This window comes from Neodiprion fabricii, chromosome 3 (assembly GCF_021155785.1).
Source record: "Neodiprion fabricii isolate iyNeoFabr1 chromosome 3, iyNeoFabr1.1, whole genome shotgun sequence".
In the NCBI taxonomy this organism is placed as follows: Eukaryota; Metazoa; Arthropoda; class Insecta; order Hymenoptera; family Diprionidae; genus Neodiprion; species Neodiprion fabricii.
Window position 1 is genome coordinate 1,294,935 of NC_060241.1, and position 24,224 is coordinate 1,319,158.

Here is a 24,224-nt window from a genome sequence, read left to right on the forward strand (position 1 = left end):
CGATTGTTGCCGAGTACGTCCTGCCGCTACCTTCGCGACTTATAAAACGTTTTTCAAGGGTGCGATCAGCGATATCCTCAATTTTTAATCGATAGCAATGACGCAATCTTAGTGAAAACATGATGAAAACGTACTCAATGCTGCCAATTGAAAACATTTAAACACTATTAGCAACCATTAATATCACCAGACATTATGCCAGGAAAACAAGGTTATGTTAGGTTATGTTAAATCATATACAAAAGTTTTTTTCATTGATAATATAATAACTTGTATGCATTGTTCAACGAATATTATCTACGCGTTTGTCATGATAAAATTATCGGTTTTCTAGACCTCTTTTGCATCAAACTTCACGTCAAATCGAGGTAAAATTGATTCGTGTAAAACTCTAACACGATTTTATGTTTACAAAGGTTAATTTTTTACACCGTTCAAACATTTGCAGCGGCATCGAAATGTCCGGTAAGCTGCCTCGATCTGCGATGAGCTTGAAACAGGTTAATACAACACGAACCTTGACCTAACATAACTTATCGCCGAGGTCCCGTAATCATGAACGTGAAATTAACATTTCAGTTCATGGTTCACCAAGAAGTGTTGAAATTGTACCGAAATATTATGCGAACAATTCGACAAGTTCCAGATGAGATGGACCGGCGTTACCTTAGAGATTGGGCGAGAAATGACTTCAGGTCTAACAGGGACATCAAAGACGAAGTAGGCCTATACTTTTTCACAAACATCACTAGCTTTAATTTCTTCTCGAGGGAGTCTCAGAATCCAAAATTTCTGTTCTAGTTCGCCATCAAGTCTCTAATAATACACGGAGAAAATTCGCTCGCCGAACTAAGGAGAAATTTAAATCGAACAAAGGGCTCGTGAAAGCTATTCGCTGAACATAGGTGCAACTTAATGAATTATCTATAAATACGTAATTAGTTCTTAATACTTGGTATATAATAACGATAGTAGCAAAGATAAATATAAACAATTACATAAATTAAGGATTCTAGTCTAAATTATTTTATTTACAAATATATACACGAGATTGATGCTGAGAAAGAGTGTTCCTATGCATGTAACCATCAGAGCAAGCGCCTGACGCAAGCTTTTCTGACGTATTCTAGATCTGAGCATGAACAGAGCAGCGACGATATACTGACCATCAAAACAAAAGCAGGGCACCACATTAACAACCGCCAAACCTGCAGAAAACACTGTAACATATTTGCAGAGAAGAGCCAAGGCCTCGGGAAGCTCTGAGTTCAAAAAACTGTACTTGGGCACCCAATCCGATACGTCAACTGTCCGGTATATGTCACCTGGATCACCGATGAATAGCACGTCGTTACCCTCTCGCCTCTTTATCTGTACCACCTGTGAAAATGTATAAAAAAAAAAGTATTGCCCAGCGCGCTTATTGGGTTTAAATTACCCGCGGTGAATTTTCTGAATATTCTAACCTTGGTCACGTTGTCCAACGACGGTTGCATACAGTGCGTTTCATGAGGTGTGCAGTGATGACTGTACTGGCAAAATCGCTGCGCATGGGAGGTGACTAATCTGGCAGGTAGACAAGAGTGGGGTGGCAGTTGTAGGGGCGCTGCAGGAGGTCCCTCAATGTATTCGAAGCACAGGCTACCTGCCGCCTCGCTATCCTCCCCGCAGCAGCTCACTGCGCCGTTAGCCATGTGCCAGGCTGGGACTGATTCGTCATATTCCTGAATCGATTTGATCAGTTGATTTGAAAGATCAAGTTCGTCAACACATGATTCGCAATCGTCTCACCTGTATTAACTTCTGCGTTACGCAATATCCAGGACTAGGCTGCCGCACAGCGGTCAATATACAGTGATACCAGTCGTCACAGTCGTTCACGGTGCAGTCGTTGATTCTGTATATCGTATCGCGAGGAAGTAGACCAGTCGATCCGAGCAGAGGAGAGTTCTGTAAGGATAAAAAATGTACGTTGCAGGTTATTCGTGTATTCGAAAAGACAGCCCAACGATTTAAAACGTGGCAACTTACAGAAGTTATAGTCTTAACTGCAACTCCGTGCCCAACGGTATACAAAGGAGCCCACAGCCAGGTTGTTAGAATCAAGGTACCAGCTGCCAAAGTGGCCAACACAATATTGTGCCAGACACCGGCGCAAAGTATTCTCAATTGATTGTATACCGGCAGAACACCCAGTTGCTCACTGCTGATATGAGCGTAAGCTACCGGAATGACTAATGCAACTAGCAAGCCCATACCAAAGACTTGAACGTCTTCCCTCGCTGCTGCTAAAGCGTGTCCAAACTCATGGACAACACTGCAAAGTGCCAGCGTCGCGGCGTAGTAGCCAATCTCGTCGAGCGGGAGATTCACACCTGGTAACTGCGGTGTTTTGTAATTTTCAATTGTACATGCATGAAAGCTGAGAGGATTTTTCTGTCAAATCTTTGAAGAATATTTTGTGTTTCATTTCAAAAGCAGTTTATCGGGATATCTGGATATGGCTTTGGACAACTTAGATTTGAAGAAAATTTGGGTCGAACCATTGGCTCCAACGTCTGCACGCTGTTGTCCTTTGCTGTTTGACCGGTCCACAAATTGAACGTCATTTTAAGGATGATAAACGAAGCCACAGGCAGGAGAAGTATGGTTATGATGACGCCGGCGTTGAACCAGGCCAGCCAGAACTTGGAGCGGTCCGTTGCCCATTTCATGATCATCCTGTTGCAGGCGGTTGTGTACCACCTGATCCGGAGTGCCTCGATCGTGATTCCGGTATTTTTGAGGAAGTAGAGATACGGATAATGGGAGCATGACTGTAAATCAATTCGCTTTAGTAACATAACGAGTCACGGAATATTTTAAGATTTTTAGCATTATTGGGTTTACCGGCAATCAACGAAATAAAAAAGTATTAGGTTATGTAGAAGGAATCTTACCCGGAAAAATGTATCGAAGAAAAACAGGGTGCAATGAACGAGACCGATCCCGATGAGAATGTTCAAGGAGTCCATTTTCTTGGCATCTCATAAACAGTATTTGTCATTCATTTGATCAATGTTTATTTCGTGCAACGTTGGGGATTACCGTACACAAATTTTCTGACTGTCAAATAACTTCACTAGCACCAACTAGCACGCAATTGATCGAAGCCTCTCCTCTCATTGCTTGTGATTAAATATGACTGCACCAATGAAACCGTGATCCTTTTCGCGCCGCGGTGAGACTTAAAATGACTGGATTTGCACCGAAAAAAAAAAAAAAACAATGCGGAAATTTGGTGATTTAAAATTATTTTTTTTCTGTTTATTGCGTACAAAACACATAAGTTATTTCGATTTTCGATGTAAAGTACATTCCTTAACTAAGTTTTATAACAATATCTTTGAATTATTGTACCTCTTATTATTACTTTTACTATGTATAAATAGAAATTTATAGATTAGCTATAGCGAAAATAAGTCTTTTTAGATATATCTACCTTAAAGATAGCCATCCCAGTAAATGAGGAAGGATTCTTATTTCGATTTAAAAGTGAAAATAATAAGAAAAACAAACTAATTGAAGTATTAAATACATCACTGTAATACAGGTAATACTCGCAGATTGGATCATATCCGAATTGAACTTAGAAAATTTGGAGCGAACCAATCGTAAAATTTCAGTTGGTTTGTAGTTTGTTGCTCTTCCTCGTTTTCTGGAATGTGGTGGAAGGCTTGAGAAGGTAAAACAATCAACGTTGTGCTAGGACTAACGGTTATTATTTACCTAAAATTAAAGATTTCAGATAAGACTTCAAGTTGCGAGATCTTCTCATTAACAATGAACCAAATAGCAATCGTTAATATTAATATAATCGCGCCAATTCTATAAAAACAAGAAATATTAATAGAATAATAACATCACAGGGAACTATATATATTTATAATTTCGTAAGACTGCCTGGGAATCTTTTTCGACAGCTACTGTTACAATAGTGTAATACAACACGATGAATTAATTAAAAAACCTTGGCAAAGATATTATATGCATGGGTATATAAGTCTTTGTCGCGATATTGAGATAAAAATATAATAAAGAACGCGATAATTATTTACAATTATACCATGCCTACGACAACACTCGGGAAATGCAGCCTGACGGAAGTTTATTCAAGATCAAATCTGTGCCTAGCAACGAGGTGACGATGTTAAACACTCTTTAGTATTAAATTGGATTGTTTTTTGTCAACGCTTTTAACGGACCTGAGTTAAAACGAACGAAATTGTCATACCATACAATAACGCGGCAGAGATGTTACCTTTCGGTATTTCGTACCTTCCTGTCTTACTAGTAATTTGTTAGATTAGAAATTTACGTAAAACTTTCGTTAACAAATAGAATTTTATATCATTCTTATGGGGATCCATCCACCTCCATCTTATCCGTGTCATCTTCTACACCCACTTCTTTACTCTCTACCTTCTCCTCTTTATTATCATCCGAAGGTTTTTCAGCCACCGAAACTTCAGGCGTTTCAATAGCTGCTGGTGCTATAACGGGGCAGAACAATTGCGAATTTTTATATCCAATTCTATTGCAGATTCGTAAGAAAATATTGGTACACTTCAGAAGAGACGTGTTCATGTATGTCGTTCAATTAATTTTCAATGCTGATGGAAAGATTTTGTTCTTACCTTCCTCTTTTTCGTCGGCAGACTTTTCCTCCGTACTGTCTTCCATACTTTCAGGCTTCTCAACAACTTCTATATCAGAGTCTGAAAATTTAATACTTTTCGTCAATATCCTCGGAGCAATGTTTAGTGTATCTAGAGCCCAAAAATAAGGTAATGCAAAGTGTTATAAACCTCTTTATAAACGTGAAAACAATACGAGCTCTATAGTAATTGATATCATTGAAACGACAATACAGATTGTAACTGATACCACTTCCAAGGTTCATCTTATAGGATGAGTCAGCTTAAACGCACCTAAATATTGGTCCGTATTTATACTGATTTTTTCTACAATTACTTCAAGTATTTACGGGCATAATGAACCCGTCTGATCAGCCAAACTTCAACGAATTGAAGACGCACGTAAATTTTATTGAATCAATGTTTTTAAAAAATGCGCAAGTACAGATTAGATAATGTTGATCGTTGTTATAATTTACTGCATATACACGTTATATTAGTGATTAAGAAAATGAAAAAGAATCGTTTTATCGTAACTGCTCACAGCATTTGGTTCTATGTATACAATTTCCTTTTTTGTTCATTAATTTTTCTCAAAATTTCAGTTTGAACATGTAAATTGTCGACCTTTTTACTAAACCGTCTGTCAGTTGAGCTCATATGCAAAATCCTGTCTTCGGAAGCTTTTAAAAGTTTACTGAGAGCAGTGTCAGGCAATGTTTTGGATATTTCAACCAAAGCTGAAGGATACATGTAACCATTTAATCTATGGGGATTGGAATTTTTAAATGATAAGATTTTGCGGTGAGAAACTTTTTGGGAATCGATATCCTGCGTATAATTTTTTTGGTCATTAACTTGATGAAAGTGTTTGTCAGCATCTGAAGATTTGTCAGGAGGATAATTATTATCAGAATTGAAGATATTATCTTTTAAAACTTGATAAATGCATTTTCCTCTTTGTTCAGTCTTGTTTTCCGAGTTTGCAAGTGACGCAGGCCTCGGACAATGCTTCGTACCGTTGCTGCTAAAAATACTTGATGAGTCAGAATGCAGTTTATTACAGAGGAATAGTCGATGTTTAGTTGGATTTGGTAACTCGCAATTTTCAAGGATTGATTGACGATGGGATTTCAGTTGCTGGGTCTCGGGACACTTATACACTGCAACCAAATATAAATATAGCTCTATCAAGTTGCCATAAGTAGCATTGTTCAAACGACATTGAGAAAAAAAAAATGACACTGAAATTTGTCGCGTACTAGATTACGCTAGATCAATACCCAGGGTCTGTTGTAACAAATAACGCGATCATGGCACATGCAAGTTTTTTTTGTAACCACAAGGCTCATATTTCTCTAATATAATAGTAAAACAACTCACCAGTGTCTGAGACGTTTGATATTCGTTCTGTGATTTTTGGTGACGGCGTTTGGGTAACGTCGAGGTTTGGCATGGCTGGAGGCACTGGGGTATTATCGTACTCCAATCTTGGTGCGGAGGGTTTTTGTTTTCTAGCGGGATTCCAAAAGTTGCAGTAACAACACCTGAATCCTGCAGTTTTTTAATCAATAAATGGAAAAATTACGAAGTGGGTGGTCGAAAAATTAAACTAGATGAAAAAAAAAATAGTACCGAAATACTCAAATTCCTCCTTGAGTGCCATTCCATTGTGCGATTCGCACTGCCTGCATATCAACGCGTAGCGATTCGACGGTCCATCGCCAACCAAGTACTCTACCAAACGATCTAGGTAACTTCTCTGTTGAGGAAGTATTGGACGTGGTAAAGGCGCTCCTACGGTATCACAATACAGCATTAGATCGGGCGGTAAAGAAAACCGAATTTTCATGACAAAGCTTTTCCAAGCAAAGAAAATCACACGCAGCAAAAAATAGAGGAATAAAATAACAAAAGTATGAAAAGTAGACGAAAGAAGAAAGAAATTATCAACGAAATCTGGAATACTAACTAGGCGTAGCGGCAGGGGTGTTAAACTGCTTAGGAGCCGTTCCAGCAGGATATATATTAACTGATTGCGGAGTATGCGGGGGCATCATGCCAACAGGAACTGGAGAAGGATTAACCAGCCTACCAATTTGTTTGTTTGGTCCTAAATTGGCGACAACCAACGGTCGTCTTCTTAGTTCAGTTCGCCCCCCACTTGGCATCGACGGTGTTACTGCCTGAGGTGTGCTAGGTCTATGAGGCTTTTCACTGCGCAGCAAAGCTTTTGCTTGCGTCGGCTAAAACGTTTAAATTCCATACTAGAGGTATTTGCTCGAATTCAAATATTTATTGCAAGGCTTTTTAACTTGTATATATCCATGCTAAATACTAAAGCGAGATATTTTGTTAATACTGAATTATCAATTCAGATGAATACTTCACGAAAATTGATCAGTGTATACACTGTACACTTGAAAATAATTTAAATCTTTCATTGCAGTACATACCAAGGATTGAAAGCTACTTGATTTCATTTACCAAATAAATGTTGTGTTCGCGGCATAATACAAACCTGCGGCGAGAGCTGTGAAAGGAACAGAGATTAAATTGTGGTATGAACAATGCTGATAATAAAGGGGAACAAATGTATATTTATATCAAGTTTTGTGGTTCACTACAAAGAAGCCGCGATCATTAGTTATATTCGAGTTATGTCGATTGCAAGTGATTAGGTGTGAAATATACTACATATAATAAAGTAACATTTGTTTTGCTTTATTTACTCAAGCAACAGTGGTCAAGTTAAGCAGGTCAAACATGAAATAGAGTAAAAAGAAAAACACAGTGCCACTTACAGGTGTCATCCTCAGCTGATCAGGAGCAAACTTCATAAGAATCTCCTTAGCTTTTTTATATGTTTCAGTTTCGACAACTTCGTCCAAAATTTTCTTTTTCTCCTGCTGCATACTCGTGAGTTTGGTCTGGTTTCGAGATATTTTTCGTTTGTAGTACCAGGATACTAAATTTTTTATAAATAATATCCTGTGCAGCACAGAAAAATGTGTGTTAAATATCAACAGAGGATAAATTTTTAAATTCGTCCCAATTTCTCAGTAAAGCTAATTAATTTACTATCAAATTCTGCGTATCGCAAGGATAAAAGTAATTTCAACGTGGCATTAAATGAGAAATGAATATGTACATACAATATTGGAAAGGTGAGTAGTGGAATCATATAGAATATTTGATCATAGAGAGCGGCTGGGAAGAAGTAGAAATAGAACACGAGTGCCGCAATAATGTAAAGAGCCACACTGTAGATAATCAGCGTGCCGACAATCTTCTTGTGCGTCTGCTCGGTATTTTGTCTGTATTCTTCAATTTCCTGAATTTTCTGTTAGCATAAATTATATTTGCGTTAAAAATAATTTCATTCCGACACTCCTTGTTGTAGAAGCTAATGTTCATGTTTGGTAAGATTACCGTTTCAAGATCCTCCAGGACCTCATAGGTGGCCTTCTTTTTCTGGAATTACAAAAAGTGTGCATTTGTGACAAATTCGACGAAACGAAGCGACAAAAATTCTTATATATATATCTATATATACAGAGTTCAAAAGTAAAACTTGACCTGCGATATAAATGAGCCAGGAATAAATTTGGAATAAAATTACTGACCACATTCAATGCTAATACAAGAGCGTCGCAGGACGATGCTTTCCAAGCATAAATTGACTAACAATAATGTGCTACGATAAAAAAAATACCGATTCCAGCACATTGTACGTGATTACCCAATTCGAAAACGCTATATTATCAAATTCCATTAGAATAACAGAACTTTCTACCACGGACCAAACTACGGTGCCTGTAACGCTGTTTCTTTTCAAATTCCGTTTGGCTACAATGTTTTTATGCTTGAATCCGGATAAACAGTTACACCCACAATACTGGGAACGAAGAATTGTTGTTTCAGGGTAACAATAGCGTGAAATCCAAGGGGATGTTGTACGATCAGGAGAATACAACAGATTGGAGAAAAAATAGGAGATTTCTTTAGGGCATTATCAAGAGATCAGTCCAAGTTTGTGTAACCTAAAAATTTTGTGTATAATATAATGCGAGGTTGACGTATGATATTGTTACTCACTCGAAACCTGGAAAAGAGAATCCCCATCTTGAAGGCGGTATTGTTTACCGGCAACCCGTACCAGCAGTGTTAATATCAATGCAACGAGTTAACGGTGACACGTCAAATCGGTTGCTACGAGAAGATTTATTGCGCGCGGTATGAAAATAGAACTCCGGCAGCCGCTCCGCTCCTGTTGCTGCGGCCTGTTTTCACCGGCAACGGGCAGACCGAAACTTGACGCGTCCAAATTTAAATGCCTCTTGATGTTATATTTATAGCTCGATGACCACGGGGGGCCGACGGTGGCGATGATGACATGAATGACACACGCCGTTGCCGCCGATTCAATACGGTTACCGGAAATTTAACTGGAAACTGGATTAACAACGAAGATTTCCCTATTTTCAGATGATTTTTTTTCAACACGCTAAACGGTCCGTTGATAATCATTTCACCGTCATCGCAAATCTGACAGGATTAATATTCATCACGATATTTGGGACATTTTTACCGCCGCCGCACGGTTACTTGACATCCCGAACGTGATTTTAAAATTAATCAACTACCGTACGGCACCGAATGACTGAATCACATTCGCATTTGATATCTTATCGAAACACGCGGCGCTGCCGTTTGCCGATGAATAAATAATGCAGCTAGAAGGTCGACTGTTCTGAGAAACCACAGCGAAACGATCCGCACGCTACCGTCTGCGATAAAAGAGTAGCTAAGTAACGGATCTGTAGTCAGTATGTGGCGTTGTCTTTTAACCCTTTCAATCACGCAATTCATTTTTTTTTTTTTGTTTTTGGCATGGAAGTTCAACTATACGTTTCCTACGTATTATTCGACGCTGAATGCGAAACTGATTAAAAAAATTTAATAAAACTTAAAAACAACCCTTAAAATGGGGTGAAAACGGGACGAACTATCAATATTGTTTTAGACGGTGCTCTTGACTGAAATTTACATGACTGTTTATTTTGAGACAGTACAATTTTAAACCGAGAATACGTGCAGCCCCCAATACTATCTGTATGCATCCATAAGGAGGGTGAGAACTACTACTGTGCATTATATTTTGTAATTCTCATGGCCATTCCGAGATTTCTGTTTATTAACCGATTAGTTCCAAGCGTTTCTAGTGTACGTTTATTATCGAATTTTTCCATTTATGAATTACATTCATGAAAGTACATTTTTTTTGTTTGCATATGTTTATTTATAACAATTATAAAGAATTATGAATTCACAGAAAATCCTAATGATTTCAAAGTTTGCGTATTTTTCTACCTGAAAATGAAAAAAAATTCAGGATTTTTCATGAAATATGAAAAAACGAAGGTTGCCACTATAGAAGCTTCTATGACTGGAAGGGTTAGGAGGCAGGCAAAGAATTAAAAAACAAAACACGCACGAGAATCTTGCCCGTCCAAGAATTAATGATTTTGAAATTTGCAATAAGCAAAAATGTCTAATTCTACAAATTTTTGGTAACTATTACGTATCGCACTGAATTATGTACAGATTAGCAATGCTCATAGTATCGGAGTATATTAATCCGCAAATATTTTTAACATCACATAAAAAATACTAAATGACCCACACGCGATATGAAATGACAAAGTCGATTACATCTTAGACCTCAATTTGCTATTCGCGCGTATGAAATTAACCGCCAAGTCGACGTTCGCATTGATGATAGGGATCGCTTGTTCTACTAGTTCAAGTTCGACAGACGAGACCTTTGGGAGGCCGAAACTTTTTTCCACACCTCCAGGTCCGAACTGTAGTTCTGTGGCAAAATATCGGCACACCGGAAGCACGTTCGATCGAACGAATGCACTGGCAACAGCGTTTTTAAAACCGCAGTAACCACAGGCCAGTGTTACTATAAATTTCGTCGCGGCTGCTGCTGCCGAGAGCGTCGGACCGGCTCTGCACTCTCCGATGCTCGCCAACTCGTTATCGGATGCCCTGAGTGTGTGAATCAGCGAATTCTGCTGCTCCTAAATAGAAGAATATCGACAATAACGACATATGGAAGAAATAGCGAGTCTGTGATGAATTTCAGAAAAAAGTTGTACTTTTGAAAACTGATTGACAGGCTTAGCTCGAGACAAAAGTGGAACAACGGTGCAAGCGTCAGCCCCGCCGACAATTGGGACCGTAGTGAAGGCTGGATTGAGATCGAAGAGATTTGCAGCCATGGCTTGAATTCGCATTGAGTCAATGGCTACAGAACCGACAATGCGATTTGGATCCCAGCAACCGGCGCGCTTGTAAATTTCGGAAATCAGAGGCAAAGTTGCTGTGACAGGATGCGCGAAGACTGCGACCAAGGCAGTGGGACAGCAATGCACCATTTTTTCGGCCACAACTTTCACGTGCTGCGAACCCGCCAAGAATTGACCGTGCGAACTTGCTTTTCCCAACGTAAAGTCTTCTTCGTCCATAATTGCGATTATATCCACCTGCGAAGAAATGATATGCGATCAGCTGGTGTCGTCTTTGATTTTTATAAACTCATATTTCACATTTACCTCTTGCATTGCCTCTATCATGTTATTTCTCTTGAAGTATTTTATTTTCGTCGAGGTATCGACATGACTTGCATCTAATATCAGAGACGCCGTTTTGTCGATGGTATCCGCGATGTGCACGCGTTTTATAATTGGCGCCTGTTTCAAAAGAAGCGCAGTATAGGCTGGGGTTGTACCACCACCGATCAGAGCCACGGATACGGTGTCAGGTCCCCTTTTTGTAATATCACCTCTGCTAGACTCGACGGCCGGTTTAATTGCTGGACGACGTTGTGAAGGTGATTTGGTCTTAACCTTATGTTTCCGTAGAATACTTATACTCCTCGATGATAGAAGGTGGCGGGAGTTCGCATTGAAGAGTAGAAATTCGCCCAAATTTTTCCTTAAACTTGACATCGCCCTGTAAACATCAATCTTCGAATAAAGTTATAAGTATAACTATATTATTGAGCCCGTTCTGTCGGTGTAAATTTTGAATTCAAAAATTTGCGTCCCGCCCCGCGTTAGCTACCATTGAAAGCGAAAGTGGTGCTGCCGTTCGTTGACATGCCGTACTACACGCGTTCCTATATTCACAGCAACGACAAGGCGGAGATGTGAATCGGCCTTAGTTTGTGATACCAAAGTAGTGCCGTTTCGTACAGGAAGTATCATCCGAGGTAAATCCGATTGATACAATGGCATCGTAAAGTGTGCCGATCCGAAGTGTGTGAAAATCTAACAAGCGATAACTGAATAATAATATTTCATGAGTACTTTGTAGCATTATCGTATATTATTGTAATTACAATCGAGTTTTCATCCGGTTCGGTGTAACTGCATCGCGCACGTCGCAGCGTCGCCGTTACATTATTCCGGTATTACCGAAAAGTAGAGGCCCTTGCCGCGTTTACGGGATTGAAATCAGCCTTGCGTCCACCTTTCACCGTGTGTCCCTTGTCACTCGATCGGGCAGTTCATTCCGATCAGATTTTTGCCTTTTTCGCAGTTGTTCAGGCGCTTGAAAATCAGCCGCCATGATCTGTTTCGTATTACTCCAACTTCACCTGAAAAGTGATTGCCCACTTTGATATCCGATCTTGCAGTTTTTCCCCCCGGCTTCTAGCCGCTTGGATCACGTGATGATATTCTATCAAGGTTTCGCAAACAATTACATTGTCATGAACAATACCGTGATGAAACTCTTGGCAGACTGATGATCGGTTGATAATACTTTTCGATGCAGTTAATTTACTGATTAATGCATGTCAGAAACGATGTTATCCCTCTGTCAATTTTTACTTCAGATCCGCAATTATGCCGGAATTAACTGAATTGGACAAAGCTGCGTCCTCCGAACCTACCAAAGTTGAGGCGGCAGCTGCAGCCGCTGGTTCAGGAACTGACTCGGACTCTGACGACACGATTCCAGAGCTGGAAGATGCTGGAGTTGCTGAAGCAGGTGGTTTTCCTGGCACGCCGGGAACAGGTTTGCCAATTGACTCCGTCTCCAAGGCCAAGCAAAGCCGCGGGGAAAAGAAGGCCAGAAAGTTGATGAGCAAGCTTGGACTTAAGCCAGTGAGTTGTCCGAGGCTTGAGCCCCTTCTTCAAATTTTCGAAATGAAACTGTATGTTTGATTTAATAATTTTATTTTCCTCCTAACAAGGTCCAAGGTGTCAACAGGGTGACCATTCGAAAATCAAAAAATATTCTCTTCGTCATAAACAAACCAGACGTCTACAAGAATCCTGCATCCGACACCTATATTGTCTTTGGTGAAGCGAAGGTAATTGAAATTGAAGTATTAAACTGGACTCCTGTGATGTTATTGGTCGTAATGATGATACCAACAGTGTTTCGCTTATTTGCTGAAATATACTTTGACGATAACCTTGGCAGACTGAACGTGATCGATACAAGTCTTTTTCTTGTAGTTGACTCACCCAGCTGTGCAATTCCAATAATCCAGTATTTTTTTTGTAATTTTAGATTGAAGATCTGAGTCAACAAGCCCAAGTCGCTGCCGCAGAGAAATTCAAGGCACCCGAAGTCATCCCAGCAACCGAAGCTGGTGGCAGCACAACGGTAATAACTTACAAATTCAATTCTATTTGAGATGCAGGCATTTGTAACAAATCTCCTTGTACATGATTCGGTTTGCACATTATTAACTTACTTTTGACAAATATCAGGTGGTTGCACCGATCCAAGAGGAATCCGAGGAGGAGGAAGTGGATGAAACGGGAGTTGAGGAGAAGGACGTTGACCTTGTTATGTCACAAGCTAATGTTAGCCGAGGGAAGGCCATCAAAGCTCTGAAAAATAATCAAAACGACATCGTCAATGCGATTATGGTGAGTGCCAAGATGACAATTATTACTTATATGATAATTGAAACAGATCTGATGATACGTGTAAAGGAATTTTTGGTTCATTTGGTGATAACATTGTGTGTTTCGTTTTCTAGGAATTAACAATGTGATGAAGCTGCTCACACATTGTATACCCAGCAGCAGACAGGCATTCGTTGCAAGATCATCGTTTGATCTTCGATGCATCAGTCACGTCATCTATCCCCTTATCTCATCGCAAAGAATAAAATTTTTCATCCAGTATGTACAGAAATGTTGTCACTGGATGTTGAAACAAATTTACATGTATATACATTATTCATCAAAAAAAATAAACTCATAGACCGTCAGTTTCTTTCTGAATATCAGTTTTAATCTTCCACCATATTCTCCTTTATAAGTTAAGCACTGTTCCCTCTCTTGATACAGCTCATAACCCCAGAACGCGTTGGGAGTACCTCGGAGTTTATGATTACTAACCATTGGAAACATGGTTTGCAATTCGGTCAGTTTTACCATCATTCTCGGCGTCCATAGATTTTCACAAGCGTGATTTTTGCAACAACGTTTCGGACTCCGCAGCTAGTCTAATCACATCCTCTGAGGCTTTAATTATATTCCTCTCGATATAGTTTCTACTATTAGCTTCAGTTTCGTGCAAATAGTACCTGAGCACGAAAATTAATTCACATAAAGATGACAGCAAGTTATTTACAAAATTTATCTCTTCTCTGTTCTTCGAGCCTTGATTTATTAACTTTAAAATAAATATATAAGTACCTGTAGTTCACCATAATACCACAGCTATTTGCTGCCCCCCGTGGTGAGGGATCAGCGAGCCAATTTATCCGCCACATAACAGCCCCATTTCGTAGGTGAAAGTTTGCTGTTGGACAACAAAAAGAAGTCTGTCTATTTTTGTTGCAAAACACTAATAAAACATGTTAAAATCACTGTACAAGTGTAAGTTTAAACCCAAATAAATCAACTTACCAACGTTATTCAGAGCATAGTTTCTCCTTTTTTCATTGTAAAGATAGCTAGCACAAGAACGCAATAACGGTACTCTCAGAGCCTCGACTATGTCTTTGTTATTGATCCATAATGAATTACTCAATACCTTCTTTAACGCGGTATGAATGTCAGTGCTGCACAAAAGACTTCCAATAAGTTGTCGCTCCTCTTTAGTGAATGTTTGGCCAACATCTGAAAGAAAATATCAGCATTCTATGACCTCGTACAAGTTGAACTAATTCGGAATGAAGGATTCAGTTTCGAAAAATCTTGTTTCACCATTTTTAATCCTCTCTAAAAGCCAAATCCTGTAATTTGGGATCGGGGACAGGCTGGATAGCTGATCAATTAGTGGAAATTCCTCCAAAACCTTAGCGGCGACATTTTTTATCAGATAATTACCCAATTCAATGCCCTGTAAGCAAAAGTCTTTCTCATAAATAGTTCAACAAACGTCTCTAGCACCATATTACACAGGTTTATTAACTCACCTGTAAGCCCCTCTGCGTCGAAGCTATGGAATAAAAAACAGCTGCTTTTATTTTGGATGTGTCTTCGGGAGCTGAGGATTCAGCCTTTCCGTACATTCCATCAGTTTGAGCCTCGGTTTGAAAGACTTCCTTTACACTACCTAGGCACAAATGATACATTCAAACGACAAGATAAACTCGTTGGCTTGTTCTGTTTTACTTACTAGGTATCGAGCCGCAAAGGGCAGTATGCAGGACAACCAAAGGCTCTCTTGGCATTGCTCTGTGTGTGAATACGTAACATCTTCTGTAAGGCCCGACTCTCCGCTTCAGGTCTGTCCAATTTTTTATAGGATGAATCATTTCGTAGTTGGAAACCTGAGTGCGATGAAATAGGTACAATAATTAACTAGAAATGAATGAACTTGAGTTTATAGTGCGATCTTCTACCTTCTCTAACATCTCGCACGAGCTTTGCCAGGTCACACGTTCTAGGTCAAAAAATCCAACAGAGAACCACTGTAGAAGAAGATCATGCAGCGTTATGTTCAGCTGTTGCACCACGATTGTTTCATCCGGATCTTTCAGCTCAGACAGAAGATTCTGAAAGTAATTTGGAGGGCTTATACTAGGATTACGTTCCTTTGCGAAGAAAAACTATAATACTGTGAATCAATGCCCAGGTCCCTACAGGTCTAATTTTAAACAAGCTCATGCAAATTGATAGCTGCCAATATAGTAATAAGTACCAAGACATCTGTTCGAAGATCGACAAGGAATTTGACTCCGTGCTTGAGCCGTCCAGTGAGTAAAAAGAGCCAGTAATACTTAGGTGTGAGAACATTCTTTAGAGTACGCTCGCCATTGATCATCTGCCTTTCGTCAAGTTGCTTCTTCTGTATCAAAAAGTGTAAGAGGTTTTTTTTCAACAAATTCTAGGATTTATGGGTGTATTACTTTTCCACCGTACTCAGGATCTGTACCTCGTCGCAAGCCAAATTAAAAGCCATTTTCCGAACAACATCATGGTCGACAGCGTACTTGGAAGCCAGAGTGCGAAGGAACGTCTCTTTGTCATTTTTTGAGAGAGCGACGTACGCGTTGCAGAGGGACTGAATTTTTGTCTGAAACAAAAAGCTAACACCGTTGAAATTCAGAGTAGAAGCATACTTAGAATCTACAGGCTAACCTCGACAATCCAGTTACTGGTGTTTGGAATTTCCTTGAGTTTGAAAAGATGTCCTAGCTGCTCGATGACAGTGAGCCCTGACTGTGAGTAGCCAATATTATTGTTTTGATCCGTCATTTCTTGGCCTGAAGAAACTTTATTGCTGGTTACAACGTGGCTTGAAATCGATCTGTAAATATTCTGTGAACCGGTGGCAGATTGTTTTGCACGTTTAGCCGAAATTAGACGCGTCAATACGATCGCTCTTCCGATCATCCTCCTAGCTCCTTGTATTTTCATTTGTGCCTATCACTCCGCTGCATGAATCATTATGAATTATGTAGCAGCGAAATTTAAATCCCAGCTACAGGTGGCAATACGTCTTAAGTCTGTCGAATACATCGGGTGTTTTGGTCGTGCGTAGCAACATAAAATCAGTGCTAAGAACATCGCTTTATAAATGTTTACGTTGATAAGAAAAAAATTAAATCGCAATCACCTGAAGTAATCGTTCAATATGGCGGCTGACTATCGATATCGCGCTTGCGGAATTCAAAAGTTTCCAGAAAGTTCCGCGATGCTCAATTGTTTGGTCGACGCTCACAGTTGGAGACAGATCAGAGCGTAAGAAAATCGACGTTTAAACCGATTTTAAGCCTATTTCGACTTCATTTCAAGTTCAGATTAGTAAAAGTTGACAGAAATAAGGAAACCGGGTAAAAGTCGAAGAATTCCCGCCTGTTTTCAGCTCAAAGCTGGGTGTAAATAGTTCGGGACGGAGCGACCGTAGTCTCAGTGTGGTAGCGTTGAGTGTGTCGAAAGTTTCGTGCCACGATAATTGTCAGCTCTTTACCCTGATGAACAGTGAATTATAGGGACGCCAAAGTGTGTGTAAGTCTATAATATTCATTAGCGAAGGACGCCACGGCAATACTAACAGCAGTAGTAATACTAACAACGTTTCCTCGATATCAACGCTGTTTGTTTTCCTGAAACGAAAGGCCATGGATTCCCCAAATTCATCGAGTGAGTACCTGATATTCTCCGTCTATCTGTACAGCATTTTGCACCTGGAAATCTACATTGCTAGATATCCATTTACGTTTAGCGTTTTTGTTGGGAAAAGACGAGGTTCATTTGTACGCATAATCTACTTCGTTGAAAGTCGTCGGAGAATTTATGTATACGCCTAACGCTGCACGCAGCGGCAATTCACGATCGTAAACACATCTTGTTGTGTTGCGCGCAGTTCAAGTGATTCTTTCGACCTGTCGAGACTTGCTTCCGAACGGCCGGAGTGAAAACACGCTCGCTGATGGTTCGAAATTCGAATGGCATTCTTTAAACTATGCACGTAATTCGATTACTGTATTCGCAACAAACTCATGGTAAATAATACACGAACGACGGTGTGTGGCGTAAAGAAAAAACGAGATACCGAAGTAAACTCAGCGTGCAAAACATCGACGCTTCGTTTCGGGTCTCGAGTTTTTATATGGTTCCTGTCACGATTGTGTTTTGTTGTTTGGAACGAATAACAAACCTCAGTTCGTGTTGATCACTGCGATTATTGCTTGGAATTACCCACCAGTCAGCAATTTTATTTTTTTTCAATTTTTTCCTGGGGATCGGTACTTTCATCTTTTATTTCGTCATCCTTAATTACCATGTAGCAAATGTTGATGCATTGTTGAACAGCGTTAATAATTATTTCGACATTTTGAATGAATGTAAATCGTTGATTGTTGTCTACGTCTCATGACTACTACGTTTTTCAATAATTGTGATAAATTTTTATAAGGTTGTGAAAAAATAAGAAACAGGTATACGTTTGGAATCATTATTTATTATACAATATTGCTATAACTTTTACTTCAAGAAATTGGTGTTTTGGTAACACCATTATAATGTTATCTATTACCTGTTTATAGGGACGGGCTACATTGCACTACTATTGGACTGCATTTGGCAATGATCCGAATGAAGTAACCCGATGAATCGATTTCTCAGACCAAAGTGAAAAATAGATCCTCCACTGTACTAAATAAAAGTGACAGGTAAGTAATGGCATTATTTGTAATTATAATATTGCTTTCGATCGTAAATGATTTAAAATGTTCACCGATTTTGTACATTTATTCAATACTTGTGCTTATTTGAATTGCTTTCTATTCTTAATTTTTGCAGTTTACTTATTAATACGTAAAAGTCATTGAAATCTTGTAAAAAAAAAATTAGTTTTACCCAGACAGTTTGTAGTGACGTAAAATCTGATGCAAATGGTCGTGTAAGTAATATCTTGTTATATCCTTATTCCAGTGTAAAAAGTGCGTCGCTTCACCGTTCAACCTGATCGTGAGATGCTAGGAGAGCTACTACGTGGAAAGTGTGGAGCATCCCGGAGGAGGTAAGAATACTCATTTTAATATAATTTTTTGATAATCCAAGCTGGCACATTTAAAAGCGAAATTTGGTCCTCGTGTAAGATGCGGTGAATAGATACGAAAGCTGAGAAAAGTGATAACTATTTTGAGAAAGAATTATCCAGTTTGGTAAAATAACTCGAGTTTCGTTTCTTCTTTTTTTCCAGAGCTAAGCAGAGACATCCGAGTAACTTCTCCATTACTTGGCGACGCTGGTGAGTTTGCATGAGTTAGGTTACGGGTGTATTTCCCTGGGACTTCTCTGTCATGTGGCGTGGCGGTAACAATTGTTACACGAATCTTTGATTTTTTAGCTCTAGAGATAGACTCATTCGCAATCGCAACGATGCTTGACTTTCAATCGAGTCATTTTTTGCCATTAATTTTCCCATAGCTTAGATGAAGTTAGATATTTTGCACGTTGCCAAAAGTGGAATGAGGATCGCGACAGGTAACCATCGCTTACTCGGCATTCGCGAGAACGAATTGCGTTTAACTATAACTGATATAATGATCTACGTTGAGATTTATCAATGACGTCGCTTAAGGGATGGATTCACCTGAAGTTTTTTAATCATTTTCACATGATTGTTCATCTATTATGAAATTTCGAAGTCTGGCAAAGCGTAACGTAATCAAACTGCATGTCACATCTCGAATCATTTTCAATTTTTCAAAAGCCAGCAAGTATCAATAAGCTGCAGGTTTAGCTCGCTTAGAGAAATGCCGATTAGCGTACAGGATGTTCATAATTCATTTTACAAAAGGTTGATGTACCGGTAGTCCGCCGGCAATCGGTAAAATAATACCTACGTTAGAATACCAGGGTTTCTCCGAAGGCCGGCAGACTAAGGTACAAAAACATTTTGCTCCCCACAGGTAAACTACGCTAAAGTAAGTCAGAGTGACCACGGCGCAAATGAGGAAGAATGACGTGTGTTGGAAAGAATGGGGAATCGCTTGGATCGAATATAGGTAACCGGGTAGGTAGAGGGGGTCGTTTTGGGACTCGCCGCGGTGTACGAATGTGTGTGCGAGTGTCTCTCTTCGCAACATTTCCGTTGGGTGGTTTCGTTGGGATTAAGGCGAGGGTAGGAAGGTCGCGACGTATCGCGGTGTTACTAACTTTTGCAATCCACAGCGTCAAACGATCACAGTGATTTTCCTTTTAAAACACACGAACGACTCGGTATAAGAGTTTCCGGACCATCTGTAAGCTTTCAAATTTCAACGAGGCTCAATTTCGCATGCTTTTGCCACTGAAACGATTTCTCAGTCGTTATCTAGTTCAATTATTCAGTCGTCATTCGTCATTATTTTATTCAATCGATCTCTGTGATCGTCTGAATGGGCGAAACGCATCTCTGGACCATCTTTCGCGTTCCGTGGTACGCTGGATGGGAAGAGATGCTGAGCTCGAAGACGTCGCGTCGAAGAGGACCGCCGACCGTCACGCCACGCAATAATGCATGCCTTTTTTACACCCCAACCCCCCTCCCGGACTTGATTCGCATCTCAGAACAACAATCCGCATCGCATTGCGTCGAATTCGTAAAGACGCAGATGCGGATTGGGTTTCTAGAGAGTTTATCGACAAGTCCTAGCGCTTTAAGGTTTTTTTACGTGTAGATTAATCGCGAGAATTGGACGCTGCTTATGCGCGACGATTTCGCAAATGGTATGTAATATCAAAAAGTAAAGGACTCTCAGTGTATGAGTTTTCAGCTGCTCTCTAAATTTTGATACGAATAATGAATTCTTCAAGTTTAACCGCGCCTTTTGCGCGTCGCTTGATACTTTTCGGTTCTGTGGAAAAGCGCGGCATCGTCAAACGGCGCCCACGGTACAGGGACGAAATTCGCGACGAATACCGACTGTTCGTATAGATGTTGGTGTGGGAGCCAACTATACCGCTATTGCAGATTGCATGCCGACTGCTTTTACAATCGTCGATACGCTAGCTGATTATGCCGATACCGTAGAATGCACGTTGCGCATGCATACTTACCGACTTTTTTCGAGGATGTCGGTATTTTCATTCCTGATGCATGGAATATTGCGCGTAAATTAAAAAAACCTCCCGACATGATTCGATTCGAAAATTTATGTTGGATTAGAATCTTTAGCCATGTGGGTACATCGATTGGAATAGTATACGTACAAACTGAAGTTTCAATTCATATTATACTAGATGAGCATCTTGCGCATCGATTCCGTCGATTGGACAAAATCAGTTGGTTAGATTCCCTCTGGATTTTTTCGACTTCCGTTGCGTAAAACCCCGCAGTTTGATACAATGGCTATTTTGATCGGTTTACCAGCGCTGCATCCCAATTCCTCGATCTAGGGTGGAAATAGTATAACATAATATTAAAAATAACGCGTACCGTTACGCAGATATAATATCCTCCAACTTTTTCTCACGGCCGAGTGTTTGACTCCCAAATCAAACCTTGTAAATATTGGTCAAGCCGCGAATTATTTTTCCGAAAACAACCCTCTTCCCGTCCATCGTCGGCAGGGATTTGAAGCTGATGTTGAACTTCGAGTCGTTCTTGTCTGGCCCGTCGTTCCACATTGAGAGAATCCCGGAACCTGCGTGTCGGAGGATGAAATTTTCGTCCCTGAACTTTTCACCGTATATCGAAACGCCTCCCGTACCGTTGAACTTCGTCACATCTCCCCCTTGGCACCAGTAACCTGGTACTATTCGGTGAAACGGCGTCCCCCTGCCGAATGTACCCCAATCAAAGAACCCAACGATCCCGGTACGAGTTGAAAGTGGATTTAAAACGGTGATCCACACGGAACACTCCATCTAACGGAGGTCAATACAGGATCCAAAGCTCCATGAAAGGGCCATATCCATGGTAGATCTCTAATAGACCTCTTTTTCGAAGTCTGTATCTCGGAAGCTACGAATTTTTGGGACTTGTGTTGTCCGTGAGAATTAATTTTGATCGGGAATATATGCTGGAAATCCAGCCAATTCGTGCGCGAGTCACTTTCCATAAGGATTTTGCGGGGTCCTCAAACAAGGCCCCAGCAATTTGGCACTTTAGTAGCGAATTTCGTCCGCTATCTACGTGTTTGGTGGTTCTTAAGTGCCTAGTCTGTATTGCCTAAGCCTTGGACCTTTTGTCTAGGACATTAACAAAATTTGCAAGCGATAGTTTCAAATATTTTTCACGACACGTCCGTTGAAGGTAATTCTTCCGTGTGGATGGAATCGAGGAGCACATGAATAAAGGATGGAAGGAACGTCCGTTGGACGTCCAAATTTATTCTTCCGAAAATTCATGAAATCTTTACCGGAGAGCTGTGCGGATAATTACCAGAGTTCTACTCAATCCATAATCATAAAATTCGTAAGACGAGGTGGAGTTTTACCTGTACGAAAGTCCCTCGTGACCGCGGCATAAAGCGGCAAAATTCTCGCAAGTTATCGGGACGATATCGTCGTAGAGTTCGAAGACGATTCGGCCCAGGTCATCCCCGGATTTTTTTAGTCTCAGGTCGAAAAAGCATCGGGTACGTTTTTTGGGGGCGATCATCCCGTCCGCCCCTTCGGGCACCGGGTCGCTCGTAATTTGGGCTCGATTGGCCCCAAGGCTCCCGGGGCGTTTCCAAATTAACGGGTACCTAAAATCGTGGCACGCTTTACATTTCTATAGTCGGGAAATTGCCCGAGGAAATTAATGCGGTCTTTATCCACCCTCACTTCGCGGTGTGCTCCATGTTTAACTCGATGCGTTTCCAATCCCTGAGGAATTCCGCCGTCGGGTAGGTAGCCTTCGTCGATTCTATACCGCGCAGGAATTCTTTGTTCTCTCTCGTTATCCTGCGGTTGTCCATTTCTGCTTTTTCTATCACCATCGACTTTCCCAGTTTCATTGTCGGCTCTGAACAGTCCGTTTTACCCTGCGGTTAATCACGACCGTTAATATTTAAGGATGTACCTGACTATACATTTCCAACCAAAAGCGATTCTCGTCGATAATATTGAATACTTTGCGATAAGGTAAAAGTTGGAAGAAAAGCAGCCACGATAAAGGCGATAAGAATAATAATAATGACCAAGAGTCATCAGTAAATTGCTTAGGCAAAACTTTGATCAACGAATTTTTAGCGAATGTTTTTTTTTTTAGTTTGTCACGTGAAATGAGTCGGTTGATTTTTTCGAATACACGTGAATTTTTAAAGCGTTTTCTCGATATTTCGAAATTTCTGTTTTCGAAAATTTGTAGAGGCTGTAATTGAGAAACTATTCGTTCAATGCCCCGGAAATTTCTTAATTGTAATTTGCAACGGTTTTACAAAAACGTATCCGAAGTTCACAATTTTTCCTCCATTTTTCAAAATTACAATTTTTCGAAAATGGAAATTTCAAAATAATGAGAAATTTTTTTGCAAATTCATGTGCATTCAGAAAAATCAACGATTTCGTTGTTTGAGCAATTTATTGATAACTTTTGGGCATTATTATGATTCAAATTCAATTTTCTTGACGCCTCTGTTGTGGTTGATTTTTCCCGATTTTTATCTTATCACAAAGTATTCAATATCGTCGACGGGATCCACTTTCGGTTGAGAATGTACAGCGAAATTCGTAGTTCAGGGTGTCTGACAGATGATCAAACACCAACACCCAAACGGTAAACGAAGTTCAGTCGTTGCACCAGCTCCAAGTTTTCTCTGTCGATGATTTTTAGTCGCGCAGCATCGGCCAGCAGGTTCCGTGATTTGAGGTATACATCCGGATTGAATTTGGGCGCCTTGTTGTCGACCTTCGCCTCCACTTTCGAGAAGTCATACTGCACTCAGAAAACAATTTGGTCGCAATTACCAAAATTACCTAAAAAAGTGTCGTGTTCCGCCTTGCAAATCGCAACTGTGTGGATCACGCAAGTTGTGTTGTTGGATCCACTGCGAGACGACTAACCTCCGACTTTGCTGTTGAATTTCGCTTCCCGGCTTTCGAACTTCTTCCAGATTTCCGCTTGCCTCTCATTTTCACCTCGTTTAGACAACGTACTGTTAGGTCTACCCGACGACGACGAGGAAAGGAAGAAGAAGAAGAGGAAGAAGGAAAATTGAGTGGGGTGTAAAAAATTTACCTCCAATTTCGTACCATGTCAAAAATTTAAACCCCCGTGAAGTTGGACCGTAACATGACTAACACGATATCTACCAACCCCGCCTCCGTTTGGCACTCGGCAAATTCGGAAGAATGAATTATCGCCACTCGTTTTACTTCACCGTGTTCAACTTATTTTTATCTTCATTTTCTTTTTATTTTACTCTTTCCCTCTCTCTTTTTCTCCGCATCTGTCTTCTACTGTCAGAACCAAACCTCCGACGGTGAAACATGGACGTCTCGGAATAACGATCAAAATTGACAAGTGTATACGTATGATGTAAAAGCAAAGTACGATGTAGGCACTCAAATCTTTATTCATCGCTCTAAAATAAACATTCACCTCCCTTCCGTTTCTGCAGTAAGTACCTAATTTCACTCT

At 40.2% G+C, this 24,224-nt stretch overlaps 7 protein-coding genes across 14 annotated transcripts; 2 read left to right on the forward strand and 5 right to left on the reverse strand.

Moving 5' to 3' along the window:
* The first annotated feature begins 210 nt into the window (after window positions 1-210).
* LOC124178856 (LYR motif-containing protein 2) lies at window positions 211-1,260 on the forward strand. Of its 2 annotated transcripts, XM_046562595.1 has the most exons (5): window positions 211-368; window positions 449-500; window positions 580-720; window positions 802-905; window positions 1,131-1,260. In XM_046562595.1, exons 2-4 carry the CDS (start codon window positions 459-461, stop codon window positions 883-885), a joined length of 267 nt encoding a protein of 88 aa, XP_046418551.1. In that variant the 5' UTR covers window positions 211-368; window positions 449-458; the 3' UTR covers window positions 886-905; window positions 1,131-1,260. The 2 variants fall into 2 exon arrangements, with proteins under 2 accessions (XP_046418551.1, XP_046418550.1); XM_046562594.1 differs by lacking the exon at window positions 1,131-1,260 and having other exon boundaries at window positions 213-368; window positions 802-1,007.
* On the reverse strand, window positions 1,004-3,216 carry LOC124178851 (membrane-bound transcription factor site-2 protease). Its single transcript, XM_046562587.1, has 6 exons — window positions 2,940-3,216; window positions 2,544-2,816; window positions 2,032-2,382; window positions 1,792-1,950; window positions 1,467-1,724; window positions 1,004-1,380 (listed from the first exon to the last, which is right to left on the reverse strand). Exons 1-6 carry the CDS (start codon window positions 3,012-3,014, stop codon window positions 1,018-1,020), a joined length of 1,479 nt encoding a protein of 492 aa, XP_046418543.1. The 5' UTR covers window positions 3,015-3,216; the 3' UTR covers window positions 1,004-1,017.
* Window positions 3,217-3,426: 210 nt separating this feature from the next.
* On the reverse strand, window positions 3,427-9,369 carry LOC124178849 (endoplasmic reticulum junction formation protein lunapark-B). Of its 4 annotated transcripts, none has more exons than XM_046562584.1 (10): window positions 8,775-9,352; window positions 8,109-8,150; window positions 7,832-8,019; window positions 7,481-7,667; window positions 7,198-7,209; window positions 6,649-6,922; window positions 6,312-6,473; window positions 6,060-6,230; window positions 4,677-4,757; window positions 3,427-4,532 (listed from the first exon to the last, which is right to left on the reverse strand). In XM_046562584.1, exons 1-10 carry the CDS (start codon window positions 8,799-8,801, stop codon window positions 4,396-4,398), a joined length of 1,281 nt encoding a protein of 426 aa, XP_046418540.1. In that variant the 5' UTR covers window positions 8,802-9,352; the 3' UTR covers window positions 3,427-4,395. The 4 variants fall into 4 exon arrangements, 1 of the variants encoding a protein (XP_046418540.1); XR_006869903.1 differs by lacking the exon at window positions 3,427-4,532 and adding an exon at window positions 4,848-5,839 and having other exon boundaries at window positions 6,772-6,922; window positions 8,775-9,369; XR_006869901.1 differs by lacking the exon at window positions 3,427-4,532 and adding an exon at window positions 4,848-5,839 and having other exon boundaries at window positions 8,775-9,367.
* A 602-nt stretch (window positions 9,370-9,971) lies between these two features.
* Window positions 9,972-12,586, reverse strand: LOC124178852 (probable malate dehydrogenase, mitochondrial). Of its 2 annotated transcripts, none has more exons than XM_046562589.1 (4): window positions 12,088-12,586; window positions 11,300-11,699; window positions 10,844-11,230; window positions 9,972-10,765 (listed from the first exon to the last, which is right to left on the reverse strand). In XM_046562589.1, the coding sequence occupies exons 1-4, from the start codon at window positions 12,099-12,101 to the stop codon at window positions 10,388-10,390; spliced, it is 1,179 nt and encodes a 392-aa protein (XP_046418545.1). In that variant the 5' UTR covers window positions 12,102-12,586; the 3' UTR covers window positions 9,972-10,387. The 2 variants fall into 2 exon arrangements, with proteins under 2 accessions (XP_046418545.1, XP_046418544.1); XM_046562588.1 differs by having other exon boundaries at window positions 11,811-12,586.
* Window positions 12,587-12,595: 9 nt separating this feature from the next.
* On the forward strand, window positions 12,596-13,980 carry LOC124178854 (nascent polypeptide-associated complex subunit alpha). Its single transcript, XM_046562591.1, has 5 exons — window positions 12,596-12,856; window positions 12,946-13,065; window positions 13,269-13,364; window positions 13,472-13,633; window positions 13,747-13,980. The coding sequence occupies exons 1-5, from the start codon at window positions 12,596-12,598 to the stop codon at window positions 13,759-13,761; spliced, it is 654 nt and encodes a 217-aa protein (XP_046418547.1). The 3' UTR covers window positions 13,762-13,980.
* A 1-nt stretch (window position 13,981) lies between these two features.
* LOC124178850 (malonyl-CoA decarboxylase, mitochondrial-like) lies at window positions 13,982-16,743 on the reverse strand. Of its 3 annotated transcripts, none has more exons than XM_046562585.1 (10): window positions 16,304-16,741; window positions 16,098-16,238; window positions 15,864-16,010; window positions 15,565-15,717; window positions 15,339-15,492; window positions 15,136-15,275; window positions 14,924-15,059; window positions 14,624-14,836; window positions 14,411-14,516; window positions 13,982-14,298 (listed from the first exon to the last, which is right to left on the reverse strand). In XM_046562585.1, the coding sequence occupies exons 1-10, from the start codon at window positions 16,580-16,582 to the stop codon at window positions 14,172-14,174; spliced, it is 1,596 nt and encodes a 531-aa protein (XP_046418541.1). In that variant the 5' UTR covers window positions 16,583-16,741; the 3' UTR covers window positions 13,982-14,171. The 3 variants fall into 3 exon arrangements, 1 of the variants encoding a protein (XP_046418541.1); XR_006869905.1 differs by having other exon boundaries at window positions 14,158-14,298; window positions 14,751-14,836; window positions 16,304-16,743; XR_006869904.1 differs by having other exon boundaries at window positions 14,158-14,298; window positions 14,411-14,561; window positions 14,751-14,836; window positions 16,304-16,743.
* Window positions 16,744-20,943: 4,200 nt separating this feature from the next.
* LOC124177382 (peptidyl-prolyl cis-trans isomerase E-like) lies at window positions 20,944-23,716 on the reverse strand. Its single transcript, XM_046559711.1, has 6 exons — window positions 23,648-23,716; window positions 23,352-23,519; window positions 22,427-22,626; window positions 22,096-22,347; window positions 21,158-21,434; window positions 20,944-21,048 (listed from the first exon to the last, which is right to left on the reverse strand). The coding sequence occupies exons 1-6, from the start codon at window positions 23,714-23,716 to the stop codon at window positions 20,944-20,946; spliced, it is 1,071 nt and encodes a 356-aa protein (XP_046415667.1).
* Between the last annotated feature and the right edge of the window lie 508 nt (window positions 23,717-24,224).

Excerpts from the sequence above, each read along its gene's own strand:
- LOC124178856 (XM_046562595.1), top strand. The coding sequence starts at position 459 with ATGTCCGGTAAGCTGCCTCGATCTGCGATGAGCTTGAAACAG. Across the intron at positions 501-579 it reads CTGCGATGAGCTTGAAACAG|TTCATGGTTCACCAAGAAGT; the intron begins GTTAATACAACA and ends TTAACATTTCAG. Across the intron at positions 721-801 it reads ACAGGGACATCAAAGACGAA|TTCGCCATCAAGTCTCTAAT; the intron begins GTAGGCCTATAC and ends TTTCTGTTCTAG.
- LOC124177382 (XM_046559711.1), bottom strand. The coding sequence starts at position 23,716 with ATGAGAGGCAAGCGGAAATCTGGAAGAAGTTCGAAAGCCGGGAAGCGA. Across the intron at positions 22,627-23,351 it reads ACTTCGTTTACCGTTTGGGT|GGTAAAACGGACTGTTCAGA; the intron begins GTTGGTGTTTGA and ends GATTAACCGCAG. Across the intron at positions 22,348-22,426 it reads AACATGGAGCACACCGCGAA|GTACCCGTTAATTTGGAAAC; the intron begins GTGAGGGTGGAT and ends CCACGATTTTAG.
- LOC124178850 (XM_046562585.1), bottom strand. The coding sequence starts at position 16,582 with ATGAAAATACAAGGAGCTAGGAGGATGATCGGAAGAGCGATCGTATTG. Across the intron at positions 15,718-15,863 it reads ATCTTCGAACAGATGTCTTG|AATCTTCTGTCTGAGCTGAA; the intron begins GTACTTATTACT and ends AATTACTTTCAG. Across the intron at positions 14,837-14,923 it reads TTTAGAGAGGATTAAAAATG|ATGTTGGCCAAACATTCACT; the intron begins GTGAAACAAGAT and ends ATTTTCTTTCAG.
- LOC124178849 (XM_046562584.1), bottom strand. The coding sequence starts at position 8,801 with ATGGGGATTCTCTTTTCCAGGTTTCGA. Across the intron at positions 6,474-6,648 it reads CACCCCTGCCGCTACGCCTA|GAGCGCCTTTACCACGTCCA; the intron begins GTTAGTATTCCA and ends GTGATACCGTAG. Across the intron at positions 4,533-4,676 it reads TGCCGACGAAAAAGAGGAAG|CACCAGCAGCTATTGAAACG; the intron begins GTAAGAACAAAA and ends GCCCCGTTATAG.
- LOC124178852 (XM_046562588.1), bottom strand. The coding sequence starts at position 11,983 with ATGCCATTGTATCAATCGGATTTACCTCGGATGATACTTCCTGTACGA. Across the intron at positions 11,700-11,810 it reads CACCACTTTCGCTTTCAATG|GGCGATGTCAAGTTTAAGGA; the intron begins GTAGCTAACGCG and ends TGATGTTTACAG. Across the intron at positions 10,766-10,843 it reads CTGTCAATCAGTTTTCAAAA|GAGCAGCAGAATTCGCTGAT; the intron begins GTACAACTTTTT and ends TCTTCTATTTAG.
- LOC124178854 (XM_046562591.1), top strand. The coding sequence starts at position 12,596 with ATGCCGGAATTAACTGAATTGGACAAAGCTGCGTCCTCCGAACCTACC. Across the intron at positions 12,857-12,945 it reads GCAAGCTTGGACTTAAGCCA|GTCCAAGGTGTCAACAGGGT; the intron begins GTGAGTTGTCCG and ends CCTCCTAACAAG. Across the intron at positions 13,365-13,471 it reads AAGCTGGTGGCAGCACAACG|GTGGTTGCACCGATCCAAGA; the intron begins GTAATAACTTAC and ends GACAAATATCAG.
- LOC124178851 (XM_046562587.1), bottom strand. The coding sequence starts at position 3,014 with ATGGACTCCTTGAACATTCTCATCGGGATCGGTCTCGTTCATTGCACC. Across the intron at positions 2,817-2,939 it reads TCTTCGATACATTTTTCCGG|TCATGCTCCCATTATCCGTA; the intron begins GTAAGATTCCTT and ends ATTGATTTACAG. Across the intron at positions 2,383-2,543 it reads TGCAGACGTTGGAGCCAATG|TTACCAGGTGTGAATCTCCC; the intron begins GTTCGACCCAAA and ends AAAACACCGCAG.